This window comes from Indicator indicator, chromosome 31 (genome assembly GCF_027791375.1).
Source record: "Indicator indicator isolate 239-I01 chromosome 31, UM_Iind_1.1, whole genome shotgun sequence".
NCBI lineage: Eukaryota > Metazoa > Chordata > Aves > Piciformes > Indicatoridae > Indicator > Indicator indicator.
In genome coordinates, this window is record NC_072040.1 from 12,270,629 (window position 1) to 12,297,553 (window position 26,925).

At 47.8% G+C, this 26,925-nt stretch overlaps 1 protein-coding gene across 1 annotated transcript in view; it reads left to right on the forward strand.

The window, feature by feature from the left end:
• The window catches only part of MIB1 (MIB E3 ubiquitin protein ligase 1), a 91,181-nt gene that overhangs the window by 25,875 nt on the left and 38,381 nt on the right, over nt 1-26,925 (forward strand). Inside the window, exons 5-12 of the mRNA XM_054394587.1 lie at nt 983-1,049; nt 5,033-5,237; nt 7,773-7,956; nt 8,761-8,905; nt 9,974-10,107; nt 12,437-12,544; nt 15,629-15,826; nt 19,405-19,556. Coding sequence (XP_054250562.1) covers nt 983-1,049; nt 5,033-5,237; nt 7,773-7,956; nt 8,761-8,905; nt 9,974-10,107; nt 12,437-12,544; nt 15,629-15,826; nt 19,405-19,556 — 1,193 coding nt within the window. The remainder of the gene's footprint in view (nt 1-982; nt 1,050-5,032; nt 5,238-7,772; nt 7,957-8,760; nt 8,906-9,973; nt 10,108-12,436; nt 12,545-15,628; nt 15,827-19,404; nt 19,557-26,925) is intronic.

Sequence of the window (26,925 nt, forward strand, 5' to 3'; positions counted from 1 at the left end):
TCAGTCTGCTCGTGTTCCTTAGGTACAGGGAAAACCTTTGTTTAGTTCTGGTTGGTTGTATCATAACCACCACCTGTCCTCTTGCTTCCTGCCTGCTCCCATAGATTATTCAGGCACATTTTGCAAAGTTTCCTATCTCCTTCCCAGCTCCTCATGCAGACAAAATGCCCTTTGTTTGCTGAGAATTGTTCCACATGGAGCAATGGCAGATGGTGGCCATTTGGCTTGAGGGGTTATGTAGGGAATAAACCAGAGGAAAGGAGAATTATAGGAACCCTGCTGGCTTGGTGAATAGGAGCTGCTTACCACACTTGGAACTGCTGCTTCCCAGAAACTACCAGACAGTGTCCTTCTGAGGATGAGCTTTAGAAGGTCTCTCTTTCCAAGGATCATGTTTAGCTCAGCATGATGTTGTGTTTTTTTTTTTTTTTTTTAATTTGGGGGTTGTTATTTTGGTTTTTTAGGTATTTAGGTTTTTTGTGTTCTGTATATTCTGAATGGGAAATACATCATTTTGTAGAATTTGGTTGTCAGGTTTGCTTCTCTAATTTAAATATCTATCTGTTAGAAAGGGTTGGGAAGATGGGGCATGAAATGATGGATGCAGGAAAGGCTGTGGCCTTTCTGTGGCTGTCTGCTGAGATTTTTGTTTCCTTGCTTGTGTCTGGAGACATTTCTTTCTTTAAAGGGAATGTAACTCCATAGAACAATGCAAAGCAGCTTTGTGTTACTGTGCACCTTTCTTGGGGTTGAACATGGCTCATCCTTTGTAGCCTTTTAGATACTGGTGAAGGCTATTAAACTCTGGACATTGGGGAGTGTTTGTGGTGATGTGCATCAATGCTGGATTTACAGGGCACCTTCACCTCAGTCTCAGCCCTTCTCACTGCAGTGTGTCTCAGTGCTAGTTCTGCTGACCTCTGTTAACCTGCAGGTTCAGTCAGGACTAAAGTTGTCTCAATCTCTCTTTCTCTCTCTGTAGTCCGACCTGAAATGTGTCCAAGATGCAAAGGGAGGCTCGTTCTACAGGGACCATTGTCCAGTGTTAGGTGAGTTGAAGATTAAGTAATTTATCCTAATGTGTGTTGATTATACTTAGTCTGGATTGCTCTTTCCTTTTAAAATGTCCTTGCTGGTGAAATGTAAGCAGCAGCACTTCTGTGCATTAATGATCAGTGGTAAGACTGCTCTAAATGCATTTGATCACAGAATGGTAGGGTTCGGAAGGGACCTCTGGAAATCATCTAGTCCAAGCCTCTGCCAAGGCAGGATCACCTAGAGAGGTCACACAGGAACATGTCCAGGTGGATTTTGAAAGTCTCCAGATGTGAAGACTCCACCACTGCTCTGGGCAGCCTGCTCCAGGGCTCCAGCACCCTAAAATTAAAGAAGTTCCTCCTCATGTTCAGATGGAGCTTCTGATGTTGATGTTTGTGCCCAGTACCCCTTATTGTGTCACTGAAAGAAGCCTGGCCCCATCCTCCTGACAGCCACCCTTGTAAGTATTGATCAGCATTGATGAGCTCCCCCTCAGTCTGCTCTTCCAGACTAAAAGGCCTCAGATCTCAGTCTCCCCTCATGAGGGAGATATTCCAGGCCCCTCAGCATATTTGAACCCCTAATACCCTGGTCTCCATGGCCAGGGAGCTGCTAAGTGTTGAGTAAGTAATAAACTGAGTCACATGTCCTGGGCAGTGCATTTCTAATGGGCCAAAAACTGCAGTGCATTGTTAAGTACTCCAAACTGTTCAGTGAAGCAGCAGCTACATGGCTGTGAACTGGAGCCATTGGAGCATGTAACCCAACCTGGTGTTTGGTACTTGTACTGCTGTGTGCTGCGAAATCTGAGCAGGGGCTTTCTCTACCAGCTGCTGCTCTGACTTACTCCTCTAGGGTCCTAGCTGGGCTGTAGGCAAGTGTTGTGGGTCATAGATTCACACCTGGGTTTGGTTGGAAGGGACCTTAAAGCTCATCCAGTTCCAACCCCCTGCTGTGGGCAGGGACACCTCCCACCACCCCAGCTTGCTCAAGGCCTCATCCAACCTGGCCTTGAACAGCTCCAGGGAGGGGACATCCACAACCTCCCTGGGCAACCTGTGCCAGTGTCTGTGTTTTCTGCATGTAGCTCACTTTTAGGGTGATGCCATGTTTGACTGTGTGAGTCACTGAAAGTTAATCAGTAAAGATATTATGAGACTGTTCTTTAAGATTTCTCCTTCCACTGTATTAAGTTGCTTTTAATGGGGGATGGTTAACTCAGTTGGTCATTCTTGCTGCACTGTGTTCCATCTTTGTTAGAACTTCTCTCCCTTGTACATGCCTTCTGAACACAGCTCACAGATCCCTTCATGCTGTGAATTTCAATCTACACTTGCATTAAAAGCCAGAGAGGTTTTTTTGATACTGTGACAGGTGAAGTAGAGTACAAATGGTACTCTAGCAGGGGCCTAATTAACAAGGAGTAGGAGGTAGTTGGAGCAAACCCCTGGGACTGATCTGGTTCACTGCCACATTGGTGACCTTGAGGATGAGACACAAGAAAATTCCAGACTTGCAAGTGACAGCAAGTTGGCAAAGGGCCATGGTTTGAAGCAGAGCATTCAGAAGAACCTTGAGGAAGTGGAAAATTTGGTGAATGGAGATCTCATGGAGTTCAATCAGCAGTGCAGTTTTTCGTTCTGGCTTAGGGAAGACCTTTTTACTGTGGCTACTAGGAGGATGGAGACTCCCTGTGGACAAGGAGCCCCATGGAAAAGACAAGGGGGGATGGGACCAAGGTACTGCTGGGGAGATTCCCATGGGACTGCAGGAGAAAATGTTTGCCCTTGAGAACAGGCAGAGACTGGAATCATCTCCCAAGGGCAGCAGTGGAGTCCCCTCCATGGGACAGCTGGAAGGCTCAGCTTGGCAGGGTGCTGGGCCAGCTCATTGCAGCTCTGCTGTTAGCTAGAAGGGTTGGAGCAGAGGGTCCCTGGGGTCCCTCCCAACCTGGCATTCTGTGAAGCCTCATACCATGAATTCCCCGAGTAGGGATTGTAAATGCCTGAGTGAAGAGCACTGGTGAGGAGGACCTTGATGTTGCACAGAATTCCAGTGAGTGACAGAGCAGTCTGACATCACTGCAGACGGGGCAGGTTTCAGAGTGGCTGTATGAGGAGGATGGTGGACAACAGAAGAGGGAAAGTTGTTACCCTGCTCCTCTTAGTGGCGATGAAGTTGTGTCTAAAATTGTGTCCAGTTTATGTCCTTGTCCATCTCTCTCCTCTTCCTTCCCCTGCCAGTTTTGGGAAGATAGAGAGGTTCTGCTGGGGGCCTGCTAAAAGAGTTAAGAGACTGAGAGAATCTGAATTGCAAGGAGGAGCAGCTGGGCTTACTTGGGGTAGTAAGGAGGTTAAGAGGTAATTGGCAGCAACATAGAGCCACGTTAAGGGTGACTGAAAATGGTGGCACCAAAATTTCAGGCAAATGTCATAGAATTGTTAGTGGCCTGAAAGCCACCACCTTAAGTCACTCAGTCACTCAAGGGTTTGAGTTGGAAGGGACCTTAAAGATCCCGGAATATTGCATCCAGTTTGGGACTTCCCAGTTCAAGAGGGACAGGGATCTGCTGGAGAGAGTCCAGGGGAGGGCTCCAAGGATGCTGAAGGGCCTGGAGCACTGCCTGGGGAGGAGAGGCTGAGAGCCCTGGGGGTGTTTAGTCTGGAGAGGAGAAGACTGAGAGGGATCTGATCAATAGCTGAGGGCTGGGGTCAGGAAGGAAGGGACAGGGACAGCCTCTGCTCACTTGTGCCCTGGGATAGGCTAAGGGGCAGTGGATGGAAACTGCAGCACAGGAGGTTCCACCTCAACATGAGGAAAAATTTCTTTCCTGTAAGGGTCCCAGAGCCCTGGAGCAGGCTGCCCAGAGAGGTTGTGGAGTCTCCTTCTGTGGAGCCTTTCCATCTGGATGTGTTCCTGTGTGACCTGTGCTGCATTCTCTGGTCCTGCTCTGGCAGTGGGCTTGGACTGGAATGTCTCCAGAGGTCGCTTTCGACCCCTAACATCCTGTGATCATCTAATTCCAAATCCCCCTGCCCTTGGTCATGAAGACCTCCTACCAGAACAACTTGCTCAAGGCCCCATCCAGCCTGGCTTTGATCACTTCCAGGTTTGGAACCTCCACAGGGCAACCTGTTCCAGTGCCTTGCCACCCTCGCCACCCTCATGTGGAATAATTTCGTCCTGATGTCTCATCTAAATCCAACTCTTTCCTGTTTGAAGCCATCACCTCTCATCCTGTCATTCCATGCCTTTGTCAAAAGTCCCTCTCCAGCTGTCTTGTCGCTCCCTTCGCATTCTGGAAGGCTTCTATGAGGTCTCCCTGGAGCCTTCTCTTCTCCAGACCTCAACTCTCAGCCTGTCTTCACAGCAGAGGTGCTCTAGCCCTTGGATTGTCTTTGTGGCCTCCTCTGAACCTGCTCTGACAGTTCCTGCTCTGACCTGCTCTTGTGCTAGGGGCTTCTTGGCTGCATGCAGGACGTGAGGTGGAGTCTCACAAAGAAGGCACTTTGTGGATGACTCTCTCAAATGTATCAGAGCTTAAAAGCTCTACCTAAGTGTCTCACACTGTGTGATAGCTCTAACCATCCCAGTTAGAGCCCAGAGTGGAGCCTGTCACAAGTATTTAGCATTTGCCAGTTGTGTTGCTATTTGCCTTCAGCTCAACAAGAAAAATAGGTCTGTGACCAGAGGTTCATACAATCACAGAATGGTCTGGGCTGGAAGGGACCTCCAAAGCTCATCCAGTCCAACCCCCTGCAGTCAGCAGGGACATGCTCCTCTAGATCAGGTTGCCCAGAGCCTTGTCGAGCCTCATATGGAGTATCTCCAGGGATGGAGCCTCAACCACCTCCCCAGGGAACCTGTCCAGGTTCTTCTGTGCCAGTCCACTCCCTTTCAGCAGTTGGCAGAGAAGTCCAGTTCCACCAGTTAACTTCTTTGAATTGCATGGGAAACTTGTGGTCATGCAGACACTGTTGTTACTGCATTCCAGGTGAGCAGAACGGGAACAGGAACCCTGGTGGGCTGCAGATAGGTGACCTGGTGAACATTGACCTGGACCTGGAGATCGTGCAGTCCCTGCAGCACGGGCACGGCGGCTGGACCGACGGCATGTTCGAGACGCTGACCACCACGGGAACGGTCTGTGGCATCGATGAGGACCACGACATTGTGGTGCAGTACCCGAGTGGCAACAGGTTTGTCACAGCCCTCAGCACTCTCCCTTTGCCTTCAGCACCTCAGATCACTTGGTGCCAGCAGCTTTCTCTCCTCCCTTTGCCTCTGATAAGATTTCTCTGACAAAATAGATTCCTTCTGCAGTCAGATGGACATTCTGGAATATTTGCAGGCCTTCTACAACACAGAATCAGGACTTGTCTTTAAAGATGGCTTCATGGCAAAAGGAGGTTTACTGCCTCTCTCACATGGTAGAAACTGGAGCCCAAAACAAGGAGTGACCTTCTGGACTAACTTCTTCCCAAAGCGTAGAGTTTAAGCAGTAATTTCTTTTTCCTTTCAAAGCATCCCATGGCTTCAAGAGCACTGGTAACAGCCATGCAGTGAGGGGCTTCAGGAAGAGGATTAAGAGGGTGTGTGGTAAAGTTCTAATGCTGGGGATCTTGCCTAATGTGTAGTGACCTCAGCATGGTCTGCATCTAGTGTTTCATTAGTCCAAGGAATGTTACTTCCTGTAAATGTACACAAAGAATGGAAAGTGTTGGGGAAGCTGCTGCCAAAACCACTCCCTACAAGTAGGTTAGCTCCATCCATGCTAAGAGGATTCAAACCAAACTCTAGAGCTGGATCTGAGCCAGTAAGTAGTCCACATGCTTTTGTGTTGCTCTCAAGCATTTGGTTTATCTTTCAAAAACAGCTGATGAATGAATATCATTTCAGTTTTATCTGGAACCTGACCTGTGCAGCTTGTCCAGAAAGAATTAACAATGCATTATTCATTCAGACTTTCCCTCCAGATCCTGTTGGTTAATATTGCAAAGTAATGCAAACCAGAGCTGCTTTCCCAGCTGGCACAAGCTGGGGGTGCTGCAGAGCCAGGGAGAGGATCTGTTCTGGCATGTGGTTCCGTGCCTGGCCTTTGTAGAGCTCAGGTAGTTGAATGAGAGCAAATCCCAGACCAAATGCACATAAAGGAGAGCTCACCACAGGGTCTGTTGGAGTACAGCTCATCACAGAGCCAGCTGAGTGCTTTACACCAGGCAGACTGTACAAATAAGGAGAATGTGGACATCCCTTTTGAGTGAGGAGTGTATCATAACTGAGTGGTGGAGCTAAGGGGAGTGGGCAGAATCCCCTCATTTTCCCAGATTGTTTTCTGACCATCCAGTTCTGGGTGAGCCAAGCATGTCCTTCTCTGCATGGAGAAGTCACCTGCATAGCTGCTTTCAAGACTATATTGCTGTCAGCTTGATTCACCTTAGGATATTTCTTCTTTGTTCTTACAAATGTAACTCTCTGAAGGCACCCCTGGAAACCACAGAATCACAGACCCCAAAGCTCATCCAGTCCAACCCCTCTGCACTCAGCAGGGACATCCTCCACTAGATCAGGTTGCCCAGAGCCCTGTCCAGCCTCACCTTGAATATCTCCACAGATGGAGCCTCAACCACCTCCCTGGGCAACCTGTTCCAGTGTTCCTCCGCCCTCATGGTGCAGAACTTGTTCCTCACATCCAATCTCAATCTGCTCTGCTCTAGTTTGAAGCCATTGCCCCTGGTCCTGTCCCTGCAGGCCTTTGGGAACAGTCCCTCTGCAGCCTTCTTGTAGCCCCATCAGGTACTGGCAGGCTGCTCTTAGGTCCCCCCAGAGCCTTCTCCTCTCCAGGCTGAACACCCCCAGCTCCCTCAGCCTGCCCCCATAGCAGAGCTGCTCCAACCCCCTCAGCATTTCCATGGCCTCCTCTGGACCCTCTCCATCAGGTCCATGTCCTTCCTGTGTTGAGGGCTCCAGAGCTGAACCCAGCCCTGCAGGTGAGGTCTCCCCAGAGCAGAGCAGAGGGGCAGGATCCTCTCTCTCCATCTCTTTGGATGCAGCCCAGGCTGCCCTTGGCCTTCTGTGCTGCAAGCTCACACTGTCTGCTCCTGTCCAGCTTCTCCCCCACCAGCACCCCCAAGTCCTCTCCTCAGGGCTGTCTCTATCCCCTCCTCCCCCATCCTGTGTTGGTAGTGAGGATTGTTCCAGCCCAGCTGCAGGACCCTGCACTTGCTCCTGTTGAACCTCCTGAGGTTCACCTGGGCACCACCTCTGCAGCCTGTCCAGGTGCCTCTGGTTGCCATCCTGCCCCTCTGGCACATGGACAGCACCACTCAGCTTGGTGCCATTGCACACTGCTGGTGGTGCCTGTATCCCTCTGTCTGTAGCAGTGATAAAGATATCAAACAGCAGAGGTCCCAGCACAGACCCCTGGGGGACACCACTCTCACTGCTCTCCAGCTGCCAGCTGTGCTTCAGTCTATTGAGCACCACCCTCTGGATGTGACCATCCAGCCAGTTCCTTATGCACTGAACAGTCCACCCAGCAAATCTGCATCAACTAAAGGGGCACAGAAAACATACTGGACCTAACCTGGTTACCCACAACGAAGCAGGCTGTGGTATCCACCTGCAGAAAGCTGCAGTCCTACAAGCAGAGTCCTGCCCAGCAGATTGTTCTTAAACCTGTGTTCATTTCAGCTTGCATGTTGAAAACCTGCTTTGAATGGCTCCCTGTCTAGGTGGACCTTTAATCCAGCTGTGCTCACCAAGGCCAACGTCGTGCGAAGCGGGGATGCTGCCCAGGGGGCAGAGGGAGGCACCTCTCAGTTCCAAGTGGGGGACCTTGTGCAGGTGTGCTACGACTTGGAGCGCATCAAGCTGCTGCAGAGGGGGCATGGAGAGTGGGCTGAAGCCATGCTGCCGGTGAGTAGCTGTGTGCTTGGGGGCAGGCTGCAAAACTGGACTCAGGTCCCTGGTTGTGACTGGCAATCATGGCTGGAGGTTGTGAGAGTCAGAGCTACAGTGTGTTCCCTCCAAAGCAGTGTATTTTCTGCTTGGTGAGGCTGATGGTGTCACCAGCACCTCACATGCCCATTCTGAGTCTGTCTTCACTGCACTGGTGCCTTTTGTACTGTCTGTACTCTATTTAAAGCATGAGAGATGTCTAAGGAAATTGGGGCTGTTCAGCTTGGAGAAGAAGAGGCTCCAGGGATACTTTAGAGCAGCCTTCCAGTAGCTGAAGGGGCTCCAGGAGAGCTGGGGAGGAACTTTGGACAAGGGCTGGGAGTGCCAGAATGAGGACAATGGCTTTGAGCTGCGAGAGGGCAGATTGAGACTGGAGATGAGGAAGAAATTCTTTGCAGTGACGGTGGTGAGACACTGGCACAGGTTGTCCAGGGAGGCTGTGGCTGCTTTCTCCCTGGAGGTGTTCAGGGCCAGGCTGGATGAGACCTTGAGCAAGCTGGGCTGGTGGGAGGTGTCCCTGCCCATGGCAGTGGGTTGGAACTAGATGAGCTTTAAAGTCCCTTCCAACCCAAACCCTTCTATGAAATGTGATGGAGTATCTGCTCAGATAACCTGCTCAGCCTGCTGAACCTTAGCTGAAGGTATCAGTGATGGCCTGCTGAGCAAGGCACCTCATCACATCTGTGCCGTGCTGTAGCACATTCAGGTTACTAAATACTTTCTCTTGAGCATTAGTTGCATTTGATGTTTTCTTTAATGCAGACTTTAGGTAAAGTTGGTCGAGTCCAGCAAATCTATTCAGACAGTGACTTAAAGGTAGAGGTTTGTGGAACATCTTGGACATACAATCCAGCAGCTGTCTCAAAGGTGGCATCAGCAGGATCTGCTATCAGTAATGCATCTGGTGGTAAGTTTGAAGCATGAACAGTAATATGTCTGTGGGAAGTGTTTGTGTTAATGGGTTGTAAACACTAACCCATCCTTTGTGTGCAGGGTTAACAGTGCTCAGGCTTGGGGTGCACTAAGGGATGTTACACATGAGGATCTGAGGAGAAGCTTCAGTCAGTGTGGAGATGGAGGTGGGAGTTAGCTTGATAAGGTGAAAAATCTCCAAATGGAGTTTGGGGTTCAGTTTGCCCAGGGTGCAGGGGTGTCTTGGGAGGTCTGCTCTAAGGGTTTAGAACCAAAGTGATTAGAGAGGACATGGCACTGGGATAGGGACTGAGGCATGAGGAGAATGTCCCTGGCTGGAGCAGGCAGACTCCTTGTGGAACAGATGGATCTGCTGCAAGCTGTTACTCAGGATGTCTTTCCTTACAATTTTTGTCTTACCATCAGTCATACTGAAGGACATTGCCACTAGTGACAGTGGAAATCTTCTTTGTGCCTAGGCAATCACATTTCAGTTCTGTTTAACCTGCTTTCATTCATCTAATGAGGCAGAAGGTGTCTGATGTGTTTCATGTTCTGTTGGCTGTTTCACAGATCAATTCAGCCAGAAGATTTGCCCTGGGTTTGGTCCCAGCTAGGTTTGTTTCCCCCTTCATGTATTTGCCTTAATGCCAAAACCCCTTTCTATGTGGTTTTCTAGTTGTTGTGTTTTTGTTTTCTAGGGAGGTAGAGATTCAGAGAGTGTTCTGAATAAAGACAAAGTCACAGTGGCCAGAAACCTAGCCAGGAAAGTAATCTGACTTGGTGTCAGATCACAGAGGACAGGACAACAGAGGGGACGTGGAACTGTTGGAGAGGGTCCAGAGGAGGCCACAAAGATGATCAGAGGGAATCTCCCTTGTGAGGACAGGCTGAGAGAGTTGGGGCTGTTCAGCCTGGAGAAGAGAAGGCTCCAGGGCAATCTTAGAGCAGCCTTCCAGTACCTGAAGAGGCTCCAGGAGAGCCTTTAGAAACATGACTGTCGCTGATATTTTTCTTAGCTTCTGTGCTCAGAGTTGTAATCTTGGCTTTGGTTTAATAACAGAGAGATTGTCCCAGCTATTGAAGAAGTTATTTGAAACCCAGGAATCTGGAGATCTCAATGAAGAACTGGTTAAAGCTGCTGCCAATGGAGATGTTGCTAAAGTGGAAGACCTGCTAAAGAGACCAGATGTGGATGTGAGTTCTGTTTGGGGAAGACTTCTTCTGGGGTCCTGTAACAGTAAAGAAAGAAGCAGTCCTGGGTATTCCTTGCCAGTCAATAGTGTGTCTGCATAGCAGTACAGCTGGGTCCAGTGTCTCTTCTCTGGTGGGGTGAGGGGTCTGGAGAACAGGGCTGGGGAGGAGCAGCTGAGGGAGCTGGGGGTGTTTAGACTGGAGGAGGCTGAGGGGAGACCTCATTGCTCTCTACAGCTCCTTGAAAGGAGGTTGCAGTGAGGTGGGGGTTGGGCTCTGCTCCCTAGTCTCAGGTGAAACAAGGAGATGAAATGGCCTGAAACTGACCCTTGGAAGGGTTAGGTTGGAGATGAGGAAAAATGTCTTTGCTGCAAGAGTGGAAGAGGCTGCCCACGGAGGTGGTGGAGTCCCCATTCCTGGAGATGTTCCAGAAAGGTGTGGCCATGGCACCTGGGGCCATGGTTTGGTGGCCATGGTGGGGTTGGGTTGGTGGTTGGACTGGATGATCTCGGAGGCCTTTTCCAGCCCAAACAGTTCTATGATCTTTGATTCTCCCATTTGTCCTATGAAATATGTTGGTAATGTGTAAAAAATAATGCACCACCCCCATTCTTGGCAGACAGATGTTGAGTTCTGTTGTCTACCATGAACTGCCAGGGTTGGGGCAGAGAACCAAACCTTGTTGGTGAAAGGTCTTCAGCTGGTGTGGTGTGTGTGTGGTGTCAGTGTGGGTGCACAGAAGGCAGTAGGGTGGATTTGGGGATATTTTTGCTGCTGTTGTGGATCTTGGTTTTTTTAACTCCCCAGGTAATCATCCAGCCTGTTCTGTCCCATTCCTTTCACCAGCTTGTCTGATCCCCTCACTGCAATGTCTGAAACAAAATGCCTAAGAATAAGCTTAGTGAATGCTGAAGGTTTGGTTCAGGGCAGATGTTTGTAAATCATCTCTCAGATGTTTCTCTCACTACGGCAGACAAGAGACTAAACTCCATCAGTTCTGAGGACTGATTTGCAGCTTGAGATGGTACAGAACCTGGCATTTTGTTCAGACTAACTCCTGCTGTTGTGTAAATTAGGAAATCGCTTTCAATACAGTGTAGAGCAGACAACTGCTATTGCTCTGGTACGATTCCCCCCTCTGCTCCACTCTCATGAGACCTCACCTGGACTACTGTGCCCAGTTCTGGAGCTGCCAACACAAGAAGGGCATGAAACTGAAAGAGCAGGTCCAGAGGAGGCCACAAAGATGATCAGAGGGCAGGAGAACCTCCCCTGTGGGGACAGGTTGAGAGTTGGGGTTGTTCAGCCTGAGGAAAAGGCTTCAGGGCAGCTTTAGAGTGGCCTTCCAGTATTGGGAGTGAGCTATAGGAGAGCTGGAAAGGGCCTTTTGACAAAGGCATGGAGTGTTGACAGTGCAAGGAGTGATGGCTTCCGACTGGAAGAAGCTGGAGTTAGATTGGCCATTAGGAAGCAATTCTTCCCCATGAGGGTGGTGAGGCTCTGGAACAGGTTGCCCAGAGAAGCTGTGGAGGCTCCAAACCTTGGAAGTGTTGAAAGGCAGGCTGGATGAGGCCTTGAGCAAGCTGGGCTGGTGGGAGGTGTCCCTGCCTATGGCAGGGGCTTGAAACTAGATGACTTTTAAGGTCCCTTCCAACCAAAACTGTTCTATGATTCTGAAACCTCTTCTCAAAGTCCCAGAAACCAAAGGTTTTAATCCCAAGTATTGTTAAAGTCTTAATGTTTGAAGTAAGTCCCTTTCTTCTTTCCTTCAGTCCAACCAATGCTATAGAAATGAAATAGGGATTAGAAGACAGGCTGAAAGAGTTGGGGCTGTTCAGCCTGGAGAAGAGAGGGCTCTGGGGAGCTACATTTCAATATCTGAAGGGGACCTACAGGAAGGCTGAGGAGGGACTGTTCAGAAGGGGCTGTGGGGACAGGGTGAGGGCAATGGTTTGAAACTGGAGCAGGGCAGAGTTAGGTTAGATGTCAGGAGGAAGTTTTGTACCATGAGGGTGGTGAGACACTGGAACAGGTTGTCCAGGGCCCCATCCCTGGAGACACTGAAGATCAGACTTGGTGTGGCCCTTAACTGTTCCTGCTGAGTGCAGGGGGGTTGGACAAGATGCCCTCTGAGGATCCCTTCCAACCCAGTGCAGTCTGTGACTCTGAATCCATATGTGCTAGAAAGGCAGCTAGAAGTTGCTCCCTGGATGTTCTCCTGTGCATGCAGTTGTGTGAAGCTTGCTCATAGTGCTGGGTGTGTCCTGCTGAAGTGTCTGATGGCTGTGGGTGTGCACCCTGCAGCTTGTCTCAAAGCCTTGCTGTGTTGCAGGTGAATGGGCAGTGTGCTGGCCACACAGCAATGCAGGCAGCCAGTCAGAACGGCCACGTCGACATCCTGAAGTTGCTCCTGAAGCAGAACGTGGATGTGGAGGCAGAGGTAATGCTGCACAGCTTCCTTAACACTTACACTTTGCTGCAGAAGGAAATAAAGCTAGGGGAGATCCTTCTTGAATGTGCATGTGAGTGACAGACTGCTCTTGTACTGGGGTGATGCTTCCAAGTTGGCCTCTTGCTGACAGTGTTGCAAGGAATCAATACCTGATTCTTTGGCACCTTTACTTAGGTCAAGTACAATGCTGGTGTAACAGCTGTGTGAGCTAGCCTGTGACTGCAGGGGATTACTTCAACAGTAAAATGCAATATTCTGTTCAGTATGGCTGAACACGAGCCAGGCTGTGCCCAGGTGCCCAAGAAGGCCACCAGCATCCTGGATCAGTAATTGTGGCAGTTCAGGCTGGGTGCCTCCTGTTGCTGCCACATAAATTACACCTCCGGTGTCCTGGGTGCCCACCCAGTCAGGTGGACACAGGACACGGCATATTTCTACCCAGAAATCCTGCCCCCTATCAATCCATCTCAAAGTCATTCTCTGCCTCTTTCTTCCCTCTCTGCTCCCTGGAAGATGCTCTCTTGTCGGGTAACGGTGGGGGAGTATCTCTTTAGGCCTCCTAGGCCTGTCTAGGCCTAATGCCAGGAGGAGAAAGGAGGGGGGGGCAGTCTCAGACCTGGCCAGCCTGAGCCTAGCCTAGCAGTAGGGGGGGGAAGAAAGAGCCCTGGGGGGTTTGGGTTATACCCTCAGGTGGGAGAAGGGGAGGATTGGGAAGCCTTTGGGTGTTACGTTAAGGGGCTCTGTATGCTTTGGGATATTCTTGGCACCATGCTTTGTAGTTTTCTGTAGCTTCACCAATTGCTTTTCCATTTAACCTTTCCATCACTCTCCAATCTGTTTGTGTGAGGGTCATTCTTTTGTCCCTCTCGGGGCAAGAGAGGATCTGTCTGGCCTCAAACCAGCACAGTAATGGTGTGGCCAGCAGGAGCAGGGCAGGGATTGTCCCACAGTACATTGCAGTGGTGAGGCCATACCTCAAATACTGGGTTCACGTTGGAAGCCCACACTCCAAGGACGTTGAGGGTCTGGAGAAGGTCCAGAGAAGGGCAGCCAAGCTGGGGAAGGGTCTGGAGGACAGGGCTGGGGAGGAGCTGCTGGGGGAACTGAGGATGTTCAGCGTGGAGGAGGCTGAGGGGAGACCTCATTGCTCTCTACAGCTCCCTGAAAGGAGGTTGCAGTGAGGTGGGGGTTGGGCTCTGTTCCCTAGGAACAAGTGGTAGGATGAGAGGAAGTGTTCTGAAGTTCTTCCAGGGGAGGGATTTAGGTTGGACATTAGGAACAGTTTCTTCAACAGAAAGGGTTGTCAGGGGCTGGAACAGGCTGCTCAGGGACTGTGGTGGAGTCACCATCCCTAAAGGTGTGTAAAAGCTGTGTAGATGTGGTGCTGAGGGCCATGGTTTAGTAGCACACTTGGTATTGATAGGTTGGACTCAAAGGTCTTTTGCAGCCCAAAAGCTGAATGAGGTTCAGAGACAAAGCTGATGTTGGATGCTGCATCTTCCAGCTTAGATCCTTGCCATGCTCATGTGGTGTTCAGTTAGGAGAAAAGTTTCCATTCTTACCTAATACAAGTTGGAGAACAAAGCAATAACCATTCTGGATTAGGGAGCTGCCAGGCCTGCTGTCAGTTCCTCAGGCTGTTGGAATATTTTAACTTCACATGGAAGAATTTCTTTTGTTTCCATTTTTTAGCATTAGTGTCTGTGAGAAAATTCTGTCAGCATCCTGTGAGATGTGCAGGTTTGGTTTTGATTTGGTTACTTCATAGCCTGCACGGTTCCAAACTGGTCTAAAATGCTTTGCAGCTGTGCTGTGGAACCAGAGTTGCCCTCTGAAGTGGCTGAGTCACGCTTTCTGCTGTGCTGTGAGGCAGGGTTAGAAGCATCAGGGAGGGAAGCAGCAGCACAGCTTCAACAGCTTCGTGTTCCTACCCCTGGTCATCTGCCAGCAGCAGCGCTGTCCAGAGCTGAGGTTTGCTCAGGCTTCAGAACTATCAGAGCACTATCAGGGAATGGATTTTCCCCAGAATTTTATTTCAATAATTAAGCCTTTTTCATGGACCTCTGAGTTGCTTCAGTGAAGATTGTGTTCCTACTTAATTATATAATTGACATATAATTAATTATGTAATTGCCATACCTGAGGGGATCCTTCAGGAAGGATGCAGAGGGATTTTTCCTAACTGTCTAGTGACAGGACAAGGGGGAATGGTTTGAAGCTGAGAGGAGAGCAGGGTTAGACTGGAGCTTAGAAGGAAGTTCTTCCATATGGGGGTGATAAGACTCTGGAACAGGCTGCCCAGAGAGGTTGTGGATGTCCCCTCCCTGGAGCTGTTCAAGGCTAGGCTGGGTGGGGCCTTGAGCAACCTGGGGTAGTGGGAGGTGTCCCTGCCCATGGCAGGGGGTTAGAACTGCATGAGCTTTAAGATCCCCTCCATAGATTCTATGAAATTCTATGAATCTATGAAATTTCCTTTTGGAAAAGGCTTATTGACTTTAAACCAAGGCACATAAAATAAAGCCTAATGAATATTGGCTTCATTGTATGAAGCAGGCAATCCTTGTGTCTTATACCATGCTTTGGAATCTGTAACCCCCAGATTTCAGGCAAGAGTTGTCCTGGCTTACTGAGGGTAACATTCTGGGGCTTGGGTTTTGTCTGTGGTTGGGTTTTTGGTGGTGGTGGTCAGGGGGTTTGTGACAGTGATTGTTTTGTGGTAGAAACCCAAGCCTGTCTGATTTTCTGATGCTGGTCTTAGGGTGACGGTCTAGCTTGATGGTCTTGGAAGTTTTTTCCAACAAAAACATTTCTATAATGAGCACATCACACAAAGCTTCAGGGCAATAGCAGAGAGGATCAGATGTCAGTGAATCTGTGTTTAGGTGCAGGCAGACTCTGCATCCTCATTGCTGTCTGAGCCACTCTTCTAATGAGAGATCCCGGTGGTGGCAGCTCGGCTCCTTTTTTTCCCTACAAAGAACTCAAGTATGCCCAGTTCTGCACTTCAGGCTTGTTTAGCTGCTGAGGAAAAGACTGCTAAGGAAATGGCTGAAATGACTGCTTCTGCTTCAGGACAAAGATGGGGACAGGGCCGTGCACCACGCAGCCTTCGGTGACGAGGGGGCTGTGATCGAGGTGCTGCACCGCGGCAGCGCCGACCTCAACGCCCGCAACAAGCGCCGGCAGACACCGCTGCACATCGCCGTCAACAAGGGGCATCTGCAGGTGGTGAAGACTCTGCTGGACTTTGGATGCCATCCCAGTCTCCAGGTGAAGTCATTATTGCTATAGGTTCACTTTTTAGCTGCTGAATTATGATTTGCTTTATAGAGATGCTTTGTGTAGGTGATAGACCACACCTGGAGTACTGTGTCTGGTTCTGGGCTCCCCAGTTCAAGAGAGACAGAGACCTGCTGGAGAAAATCCAACAGAGAGCCAGGAGGATGCTTAGGGGACTTGAGCATCTCCCCTGTGAAGAGAGACTGAGAGCCCTGGGGCTGTTTGGTCTGGAGAAGAGAAGGCTGAGAGGGATCTGATCAATGTCTATCAATTAGCTGAGGGGTGGGGGTCAAGGGGAGGGGGCCAGGCTCTTTTGGGTGGTGCTCAAGTAATAAGGCAAGAAATAAAAGGTTCAAACTTGAACCTCCTCAACATGAGGAGAAACTTCTGTAGAGTGAGGGTGAGAGAGCCCTGGAGCTGGCTGTCCAGAGAGGTTTTAGAGTCTCCTTCTCTGGAGCTTTTCCAGAGCCACCTGGATGCATTCCTGTGCAGACTCCCCTTGGTGATGCTGCTGTGGCAAGGGTGTTGGACTGAATCCTCTCTGGAGGTCCCTTCCAACCTCTAACATTCCGTGATTCTGTGAAGGGACCTTGTGGAGGTCTCTGTCCCAGCCTCTACCCCAGTGTGTGTTCAGCTCTAGTTGAAGTGCTGTTGGATCTGTCTCCTTGGCAGCTAGGTAACACCTGAGTTATTCTAGGCAGTTGATGTTAATGAGTATCTTCATACTAGTTATATGTAATTGTTAACTTGCTCTTCAGATTAGTTCCTTCTCTATGGAATCAACAGCTATTTGCTCCCTCTGCAAGGCACAGCTTTACATTTTTTGGCTGATGCTGCTGTGCAATGCTTTGTTAAAAAAGAATTTTTTTTTCCCAGAATTGGCCTCTCACTGCTTGCATTGTTTAGCCAGATTCTCTTTTGAAAGTGTTCACCCTTTTATCCCTCATGCACAGAGTGCCATAGCTTCACAGGGAGTGAATCAATGTGGCAGAAGCTGGCAGATGATTGCAACCTCCTTTTGAGAAGGTAAAGTAGAAACTGGTGTCAAATAAGTAGGTAGCCACTCATTCTGCAGCCTGAGTGCAGCCACATGCACTGCATTAGCAAACCAGCTCAGAACTGGCAGGTTTGAAATGTGCTGGGCAGGTCAAGACACAGTAACAGCACATTGGCCTCAACAGCACTTTCCCTCAGTGGGGTCCAAGGTCCATTAAAGGGCCTACAAGCAGGCTGCAGAAGGATGAGAAGCAAGCCTGCAGTGATAGGATGAGAAGCAATGGTTTGAAATGAGAGAAGAGCAGATTAAGACTGGATGTGAGGAACAAGTTCTGCACCATGAGGGTGGTGGAACACTGGAACAGGTTGCCCAGGGAGGTAGTTGAGGCCTCATCGCTGAAGGTGTTCAAGGTCAGGCTTGATAAGGCTCTGAGCAACCTGCTGTAGTGGAAGATGTCCCTGCTGACTGCAGGGGGGCTTGGACTAGCTGACCTTTGAAAGGTCCCTTCCAACCCAAACCATTCTATGATTATTATTTCCTTTAGTTTTATATGTGAAAGTGAAACAAGTGACTGCCCATAGCTAGTCACAATGTAGTGACAGTGATACTGCTGTGTCTGTACTCGGGTGAGTATCTAACAAACTCACACAAATGCCTCTATCTTACTACAAGAAACTCAATTTTTCTTAAAAGGATTTCTGTGGTTATCTTTTGACAATGATGCTGGAGGAAGCAGGCTAAGGGATCGTTTTACTCAGAGTTGGATCTCGACCTCATGGTTTGGATGTTAGAAGAAACTTCTGCCCAGAAAAGGTTCTCAAAGCCTGGCACAGGCTGCCCAGGGAGGTGGCCAAATCCCCATCCCTGGAGGTGTCTCAAAGAGGCAGAGATGTGGTGCTGAGGGCCATGGTTTAGCCCCAGCCTTGGCAGAGTCAGGTAATGGTTTGACTGGATGATCTTAAAGGTCTTTTCCAATCCAAATGATTCCTTGATTTACCTCCTTGGTTTGCCTTGTCAGTAATCAGGAGGTTTCTTGAGGATGTTTGGTCACATAAAGGTGAGCAAACTGTCTTGAAACGAGTGAATATGTGATTGTTTACTTCTCTGCTTCCACCATAGGTACTGTCCTGATCCTGCTAACACCCATGCAGACCCTGTTGAGTATTTGTTGACCAGTAGACAGAATAAGGAGTCCGAGTAGAGGTGGCAGTGTTTTATGGAGTGATGTATGTGTTTTGGGCTACCCATAGGGAGCCAAAATGGTTGTGCTGGACTTTAAGATCTAGAAGTCTGAATGGAAGAACTCAGTAGAGTAATGCTGTGAAACTCCATCTGGCAAACCTGATTGTAATAGAAAATAATGAACTTCCAGATCCTGCATGGGAGCTGAGGAACTCCCATGTGCAACTGTGGGTGAGAGCACACAGGAGTCAGGCTCAGGCACGACTGGAAGATTTCTCTGGCCAGCACTCTGCTTCTCAAGGCTCTTCACTGTGTAAACAGACAAGTGTTAGTCTGTAAACAGTACATTCAGGAAATAGGATCAATTAAAGCAATGACATCATTTGGTTTTGGCAAACTGCTTCAAGTGTTTCCACATTCTGGCCCATTTTGTCTGGCAGCTTTTGATTCTGTAAAGATCTGGTTTTGTATCAGTGCACTGCTAAAATGCTCAGTTCCTGTGTTAGTTTGCAGTGGAGTCAGTGACCAAAGACTTCCTGGCTTCTATGCTGTTAGGATTTTACTGGAAGCATAAATCTAGAGAGTTTTGCCTGTGAAGCAGCAAATAAGCTTCCATGGATGTGTTTTCTCACAGGGCATTTCAGTCCTAGAAATGTACAAAATTACTCTAGGAATAAAAAGTATTTTTCCCTTATTTGGGGTATTTGAAAACTAAAATGCTAAGGTAAAAATACAAAGCCTTTGCCTGCTGGATTTCCATGTACCTTGTGTCATCTGGGACTAGCCATAACAAGTGTAGCTCATGACACTGGCCTTTGCTTCATAGAAAATGATCTCTTGCCCTTAAAACAACCAAAGTGCCAAGTTTATTACTTGGGCTGCATTTTATTTTGATGTGCTTATGTTTTCATTCCACACTGTCTTTTTGCTCTTGTCTCTTCCATGGTTAATGGCTAGCTCAGTCCTTTCCTTCATCACTCCAAGTTCCCTGTCTCCCCCTGCCTGACTGATTATCTCTCTCTGTTCATTTTTGTTGCTGTCTTCTGTTACTCATAAATTGTAATTTAGGCACCAGCTCCATCTGAGTATGAGGCAGGGAGAAGTTGATGTCTGTACCAGTGTCTGGAGTCCTATCAGGTGCAGGGCATGCTTGAGTTCTGGTGGTAATGCAGGCACAGAAGGCTGGAGCCCTGGGTGGCTCCCTGAAGGGTTGGAAAACCCAGAGCAAGAAGAGAAAGGAGCTTGCTCTGGGCTCAGCAGCAGAGCCACAGTTAGGTCTGAGGAGCTGTTTTGAGTTTGTGTAATCAGTTTTCCCAGTAGTACTGAAGCATCTTTTTTGTCTTTACTGTGGATGGATGCAAAATCTGATGTGAGCTGCTTCTGGTTGTAGGATTCTGAAGGGGACACTCCGCTCCATGATGCCATAAGTAAAAAGCGTGATGACATCCTGGCTGTGTTGCTGGAAGCTGGAGCAGATGTTACCATTACCAACAACAATGGCTTTAATGCTCTTCACCATGCTGCACTGAGGGGAAACCCAAGGTAACGATGGGCTTTGCATTTTATCACTTGTAAAAGGAAAGGAAATGCATGGGGGAGGGAGGGTTAGGTGATGGTATTCCTTCGAAAGATCCTTAAACTTGCATGCAGTCTTGCCTTACATTTTGGTGCTGCTCAGATCTGGGTCTTTTTACTGCTTGGGGAGACATTCCTAGAGTGGAGCTGCTTGTCTGCTCTGTTCAGGTGGCTCCAGGTGCCTCAGAAACACCCTCTAGTGGCTGGAACATTTTGCCAATAAATGCTTCAATAAGCAAGATCTTAAGATAAGATTTGTAAAAATGTTTCCCTTCTTGGATTTTGGAGTTGGGAAAGGGATTTGAGTTTTTGAGACATGCCTATTTGTGAAGTTATAAAGTGATCTTAAAATTGTTGCATTAAATTGCATTTGTCAGTATAAGAAACGTTTAATTTTCTTTTCTTGAATGTACAGGAGGAATTTCTTGTTTAAGCTTTTATATAGCAGTTCACCTGAAAAGGTTCATTCCAAGGCATGTTTTTTTTTTTTGTTGCTGGTTACATTCTGTCCATCTACATTCCAGCTGCAGTAAAAGCTTTCAAAAGCTGTGTTGCAGAGATAGAAAGTGGGAAACTTGCTGCATGGCTCCTTGCTTATTCCATTGCATAAATGAAATTCTTACTAAGTGTCAGTCTAACCAGTGTGAATTCAACATGGTGCTGGTGTGGTGGAGAATTGAGTTGACTTGAAATGGGAAATGTGTGTGTTTGTTTACTGAATTCTGCTGCTGCTCAGTGAAGGGAAATTGGAGCAAGGCTGCATTTCAGTGCATGGCAGTGAAAGCTTTGTTAGTCTCTTAGGGCAGAGCTATCAGGACTGATAGGTAATAAATAGTAACAAGCACTTCTAAATGTATATGGAGTGGAATCACAAAGGAAGTGTTGATAGCAACAATAAATGTGTTTAGAGTTTTCTACAGTTCTTAGAAGAGCTCTGTAAAAGAACAAACACATCAGGGACCCCGTGAAGGGAGCTTAGGTTTGGTGTTCAGGAGACAAATTCTTTCAAGTCTTACTTAGTAACTTACTCTCCTAATGTGAATTCTGCATATTTCATAGTCATAGACTGGATTGGGTTGGAAGGGACCCTAAAGGTTATCTAGTTCCATCTCCCCTGCCATGGGTCGGGACACCTCCTGCTAGAGCAGCTTGCTCAAGGCCCAGCCAACCTGGCTTCCAGCACTCCCAGGCTTGGAGCCTTCACAGCTGTTCTGGGCAACCTGTTCCAGTGCCTTACAACCCTCATGGAGAAGAATTGCTTCCTAACAGCCAGTCTAAATCCAGCCTCTTCCACCCCTCGTGCTGTCACTCCATGCCTTTGCCAGAAGTCCCTCTCCAGCCCTCCTGGAGCTCCCTTCACACCCTGGCAAGGCTGAACATTTCCATGACAACATTAGCCAGGAGTCCTGCGTCCTGTGTGCAGGGACCTAGGTGGGATGTTTATTAGTAGTTCTTTTTTTTTTTTTTCCTTTGATCCTTCCTGTGAGATGCTGAGAAAGTTTGGGGAGGGGAGTTTTGGGGGAAACAAGCTGCTGAAGAGTTTGCTGTGGAGAAATGTTTGGGGAGCTGCATTCTTTTGCTTTGATGGAAGGATCCAAATGGTAGTGCAGGGTGGTTGAGTTTTATGGTTGTCAGAATGTGAGACACAATGCAACTCTCCCCAGAGTCCTCTCTCTTCTCAGCTTTTGCTGGAAGAACAGGAAAATGTTCTAGTATTAGTGAGTTCATCCCCATGTAGGTCCCCCCACAAGAGAGTCTTGTTTCCATCACAGGGTTAGCAATTCAGTTTCATTGCAGCAGTAGGTATTTTGCACATCAACCTAGAGGGATAGTAAGGAAAATAAAACCAAAATAAGGAAATTTTGAAAAATATTTAACTTTTTTTTCCCTGGCCTAAAAAAAAAAAAATATTATTACAATGATTCACTTGAGTTGGATTTTCTTAATGGTCATTTATTGAATTGGTAATTCCATAGTTCTACCAATGGCCTCTTTAGGAATGGAACCAAAGGTTTTGTATTTGCCATTTTGTTTTTCTTCTCTGATGCAGAAGAGTGGAGGTCTGTTGAATGCACAAAGCACAAGCTATTTAAAACCCTGTTAAAAATAACTACCTGAACTTCAGCTTGTAGCTGCTCTGGGTCACAAGCAGTCTGTTATACATTCTGCTTGAAATCTTCCTTAAGGATCTGGCTTTCCTAATCCAAGCTTTCATAGTGTAACAGTGTAACCATGGCTCAGGTTCCATGGGAGAACCTCAGGGGATCTTCTATGCCAACCCCCTGCCATGGGCAGGGACACCTCCCACCAGCCCAGCTTGCCCAAGGTCTCATCCAGCCTGGCTGTAAGCACCTCCAGGAAGGGGGCAGCCACAGCCTCCCTGGGCAACCTGTGCCAGTGTCTCACCACCCTCATGCTAAAGAACTTCCTCCTTAGCTCCAGTTTAACCCTACTCTCCCCTTCAGCTTCCTCCTTTTTCTTGCCCTAGACACCCTTATGAAAACTTCCTCTGCATCCTTCCTGAAGGATCCCCTCAGGTATGGCAATTACATAATTAATTATATGCCAATTATATAATTAAGTAGGAACACAATCTTCACTGAAGCAACTCAGAGGTCCATGAAAAAGGCTTAATTATTGAAATAAAATTCTGGGGAAAATCCATTCCCTGATAGTGCTCTGATAGTTCTGAAGCCTGAGCAAACCTCAGCTCTGGACAGCGCTGCTGCTGGCAGATGACCAGGGGTAGGAACATGAAGCTGTTGAAGCTGTGCTGCTGCTTCCCTCCCTGATGCTTCTAACCCTGCCTCACAGCACAGCAGAAGGTATCAGTCAACCACCCTGCTCCCCCTAAACTGGAGGTGTAGCAGCTTGGGGCTCTGGTGTCTGACAAACAGTGCACTACATTTCCCTTGAGGTCAGATCGTAGAATCACAGAATGGTTTGGGCTGGAAGGGACCTCCAAAGCTCATCCAGTCCAACCCCTCTGCAGTCAGCAGAGACATCCTCCACTAGATCAGGTTGCCCAGAGCCCTGTTGAGCCTCACCTTGAATATCTTAAGGGATGGAGCCTCAACCACCTCCTTGGGCAACCTGTTCCAGGGCTCCACCACCCTCATGGTGCAGAACTTGTTCTTAACATGCAAGGTCTCTAAATGTGTTAAGGGGGTTTGGAACCAGTTCCATTGGCAGTGTTCTGCTTCTTGTTTGAGTCCTGACCTTTGCCAGCAGTAGGGAGACAGATCTCCAAAAGGAAACCAAATCCCCACAAGCTGCTGGGCAGGACATTTGGAAGTTGTTTTTTTTTTCCTGTGAAAATTAATGCTTATTTTATTTCATTAATTATAAATTCTTCTAATAATGATTCATTCTTACATTCCAATAATGATTAATTCTTGTATTCTAATAATCCTTCTCCTGCTAGGATCCTTCTCCTGCTAGGACCCTTCTCCTATTTAAAACACTTGAACACTTTGTAATTATTATAAGAAAAAGCAATTTCTGTCAAAGAGCTTAGATATTTTTCAGCACTTACTTTCTTGGCAGTGTTTTCCAGGAGGCAGTGTGTGGTGTGTTTTGGAGAGCACCCTATTATTAGTGGAATATTTTGCCTTTTACTAATTTGGTTCTATTCCTACCTTGTAAATTGGTATAGAAACAGCTTCTGGCTGTCATGCTGCTGTGTGATGTTGAAATGGAGTTGGTTGTTACTTGCTTTATGTTGTAGGTAGCTTTGAACTTGTGCATGGGAAACAGAGCTAAAAATGTGAAGTGTGGGGAAGTTCAGATTTTGTTTAATAGGAGGTTTCTGGCTGATGATTTCCAACTGAGTCAGCCATATTAAAAGCGCATTTATTTTGGACTTCTTTCAAAGTGCTCTCAGACTGAAAGCTTGGCAGGCTTTGCCTTTTCAGTGTTAGTGAGGTTTTTCAGACAGGAGAAAAAAGGAGAGTCAAATGTGAGAATCCTGTGTGGATTGGTAGCTGGGTTATTTTTTCAGCATGAACAACTCCTGGCTGTGTTTGATCTGTTTGAATACCTGTGACTTCAGCTCCCTGGGCTGTGAAGTGTGGGTGTGTTTGATATCCGCTGCCCTAGTTAGGCTCAGATTTGCATTGTGTCTTCTCAGGAGCCTTCCTCACACTGCACCTAGCACCTGAAGCAGAGGCTGCTTCTAGAGCTGGCCTGCCTCTGTATGTGCACACAGCCAGCTCTTCAGAACCATTCATGCTGCTGGGCTTTAGAAGTCTTGGGGAAGGATAAAGTTTTCATCCCTTGCTTTCCCAACAGCTAGGAAGGAATGATCTTGATCTTCATGGAGCACCTCTCCTATGAGGAGTTGGGGTTGTTCAGTTTGGAGAAGAGAAGGCTCCAAGGAGACCTTCTTGTGGCCTTCCAGGATTGGAAGGGGGCTACAAGAAAGCTGGGGAGGGACTTTTTAGGGTGTCAGGGAGTGATAGGAATAGGGGGGAATGGAGCAAAACTAGAAATGGGGAGATTCAGACTGGATGTCAGGAAGAAATTCTTCCCCATGAGGGTGGTGAGAGACTGGCACAGGTTGCCCAGGGAGGTGGTGGAAGCCTCATCCCTGGAGGTTTTTGCAGCCAGGCTGGATGTGGCTGTGAGCAACCTGCTGTGGTGTGAGGTGTCCCTGCCCATGGCAGGGGGTTGGACCTGGCTGAGCCTTGAGGTCCCTTCCAGCCCTGACAATTCTGTGATTCATCAGCCAGCAAGCAGGAGAGGCTCATTTACAAAGGAATGACACTGCCTCATTTAGTAGCTCTTGCCCTGTTTTCAGGCTTGCAGATGGTTTGAAGTTGTTGGCAGTGGGATTTTTAACTGGTGTTAGTAATACATTTGGGATGTGGGGTTTCATACCTCTGCTTAGTGTTAATGAGTGCTTGAAAGACTTTTATGCTTTATTGTCACAAAGGTCCTCACAGAGACAAGTTGTGAGGTCATCCCAGAACTGTACAATTATCTTTGAAGCCTGTAAAAGGGATTTTTTTGGGACTTTGATATTTGCAGTTCCACCAGTAAGTGTAGGTTGAAGCTTAGTTGAAGCTGAGTGCAAAAAAAGCACACTCCTAAAGCTCTGATGGAAGTATTCTGTCAGAAAATGCTTTGAGAGAGAACTTTTGTTCACATTGCTGTGGAGAGAAAAATATAAAATCTAATCTCCATGAGCAGAGCTGTAGTTAGGTCACAGATTAGCTGTTGAGGTCAGTGACAAATTTATTATCTTTAAATAGTAAATAACATGCCCAGCGTGTGCTAGTTGGACAAATACAGCTCCTGCCTTGTAGAGCTTTCAAACAGAAAGGGGGTGGGGTGCATGGGAATGGAGGTGGCCAGAAAGAGCACTTCCTGTCATTGCCAGGACTGTTTGTGATTGCTTCCTCTGGAGCAGGTCGTCTTGGTCAGTTCTGCTACAAAGGGCAACAGACTCGAGGGAAAATACAAGAGACATTAGCTCACTGGAAAATGTTTATTTCACTGTTCTGCTGTCTTCTGTGTAAATGTTGTAAGAGATTCACTGAGTGTGGACAGAATGTTAAACACCAGGAGCTGTTTATTTACAAGTCAAACCTTGAAATACTGGAATACAGAACTTGCTACCCTCCTTACCTTCCACATTCAAGCTGCCTACAGTAATTAAACTCAGCTGCAGAGAGAAGCATCCTTACTCTGGGCAGGCTTAATGTCCTGCTTGGAAACTGAGGAATCCTGTAGTGATCAATGCATAGCTACAGCTGGTTGAAGGGGACCAAATCCATTGAAGAGGTGATTTGGTTCCATTTTACCAGCTTTAGCAAAGCATTGGAGTGCAAGGAGGTTGGAATCCAGGACCACACTGTAAGCACGTGAACAGTTCCCAAAGGACATGTGGCTTTGCTCTGTGCTACACATTTTGGTTTAGTCACTGCAAGTGGAATTCCTTTGCTAATTTGGAGACAGCCAAATGTTGAGCTGTGTACCACAAAGGCCTCTGCAGTGTCCAGGCTTGCTCCTTCCTCCAGTATTTCCTTGAGGCATTTTGGATGAGGCTGAATTCAGATTATAGGTTCAGTTTGACCTTTTTTCTGTCTGCAATAATGAAATTCTAGAGTAGTGACCACAAGCTCTAGTCTTCAAATCTCCTGTAGAGCTCCTTCTGCTTAAGTGAACGGGGGAAGAAGGTTTGGGGTTCCACCTGAGCCCCCCTCCCATTCCTTTTCTGGCAGGTTCCCTTTTGCATCTGCTGTAATGCTGCAGTGAGTTAGCACCAGTGTGAATGTCAAGTGCCTTCAATTCCATCACTATTACCTCTGATCACTGTGAACATTTTAGGCATGATTACATAATATAGCAACATAGATGGATGTTAATTGTTGTGGTTTTTTTAAACCTTGACACTGCATGTAAAAAATGCCAGAAAAATGTGGCTTTGGAAGAATGAGCTGGGGCTGCAACCAGTCTCTTCTGAATTGAGGTCCTTAATGAGTTTGTGCATGCTCATGTACCTCCTGTGTTGTCTGCTGGATTCTTCCTGAGCTTTGGCTGCAGTGGGAAGCAGGGGCCAGCGTTAGCTGAAGCCATTCCCTGTGCCTGCTGCATGGCCTGATGCTGCTGGAGAGATTAATGTGACCATATTCTCAACAGCCTGTATCCTAATAGAGACATGGCAGGTGTGTCACTTGGACTCCAGCATGAAGATGGCTATAAAATGAGTTTCTATTTTTACCAGTTAGACAGGAACTGTTTCACAGATACAGCTGCTCAAGTGTGCTGTTGGATGGCAAAGACCATTCCATGCAGTGGCCATATCGGGGCAAAAAGCGGCCCTGGCAACAAAGCCGCAGAGCATTTGATAATGTCAGCATCTGCTCTCCCTGTCAGTCACACAGCTGAAACGTTGGGGTTACAACTGTGTCAGCAGATGCCCAAAGTTCAACGTGTGCTCAGTTAAAGTTGAACAGCTGATCTAAGTGATGAATGTGACATTTTAGAGTGACTGGGGAATGTATTCTTAGAGATCTGCTAACATGTACTGGGGGGAGCAATGTCAACAGATAATTTTAACTTCTGTGTCACTCTGAGCTGTCATTTCGGTTTGGAGTAGCATTGCAGCGTTACACAAGGAAGGCAAGGAAGAGCACAGTGTGATGAATTGTTACCACAAACCATTCAAAATAAATTTAAGCTGTTAGAAAAAGTTGGGCTCATTCTATAGCAAAAGCCAAGTCCCTTGGTGGTGAGGACAGGACTCCTCAGGAAAAGCAGTAAATGCTGAGCAATTAATCCCTCCGTAAATTGTTGGTGATACCAAATTGCTCCTGTAAAGCATGGCTGAGCT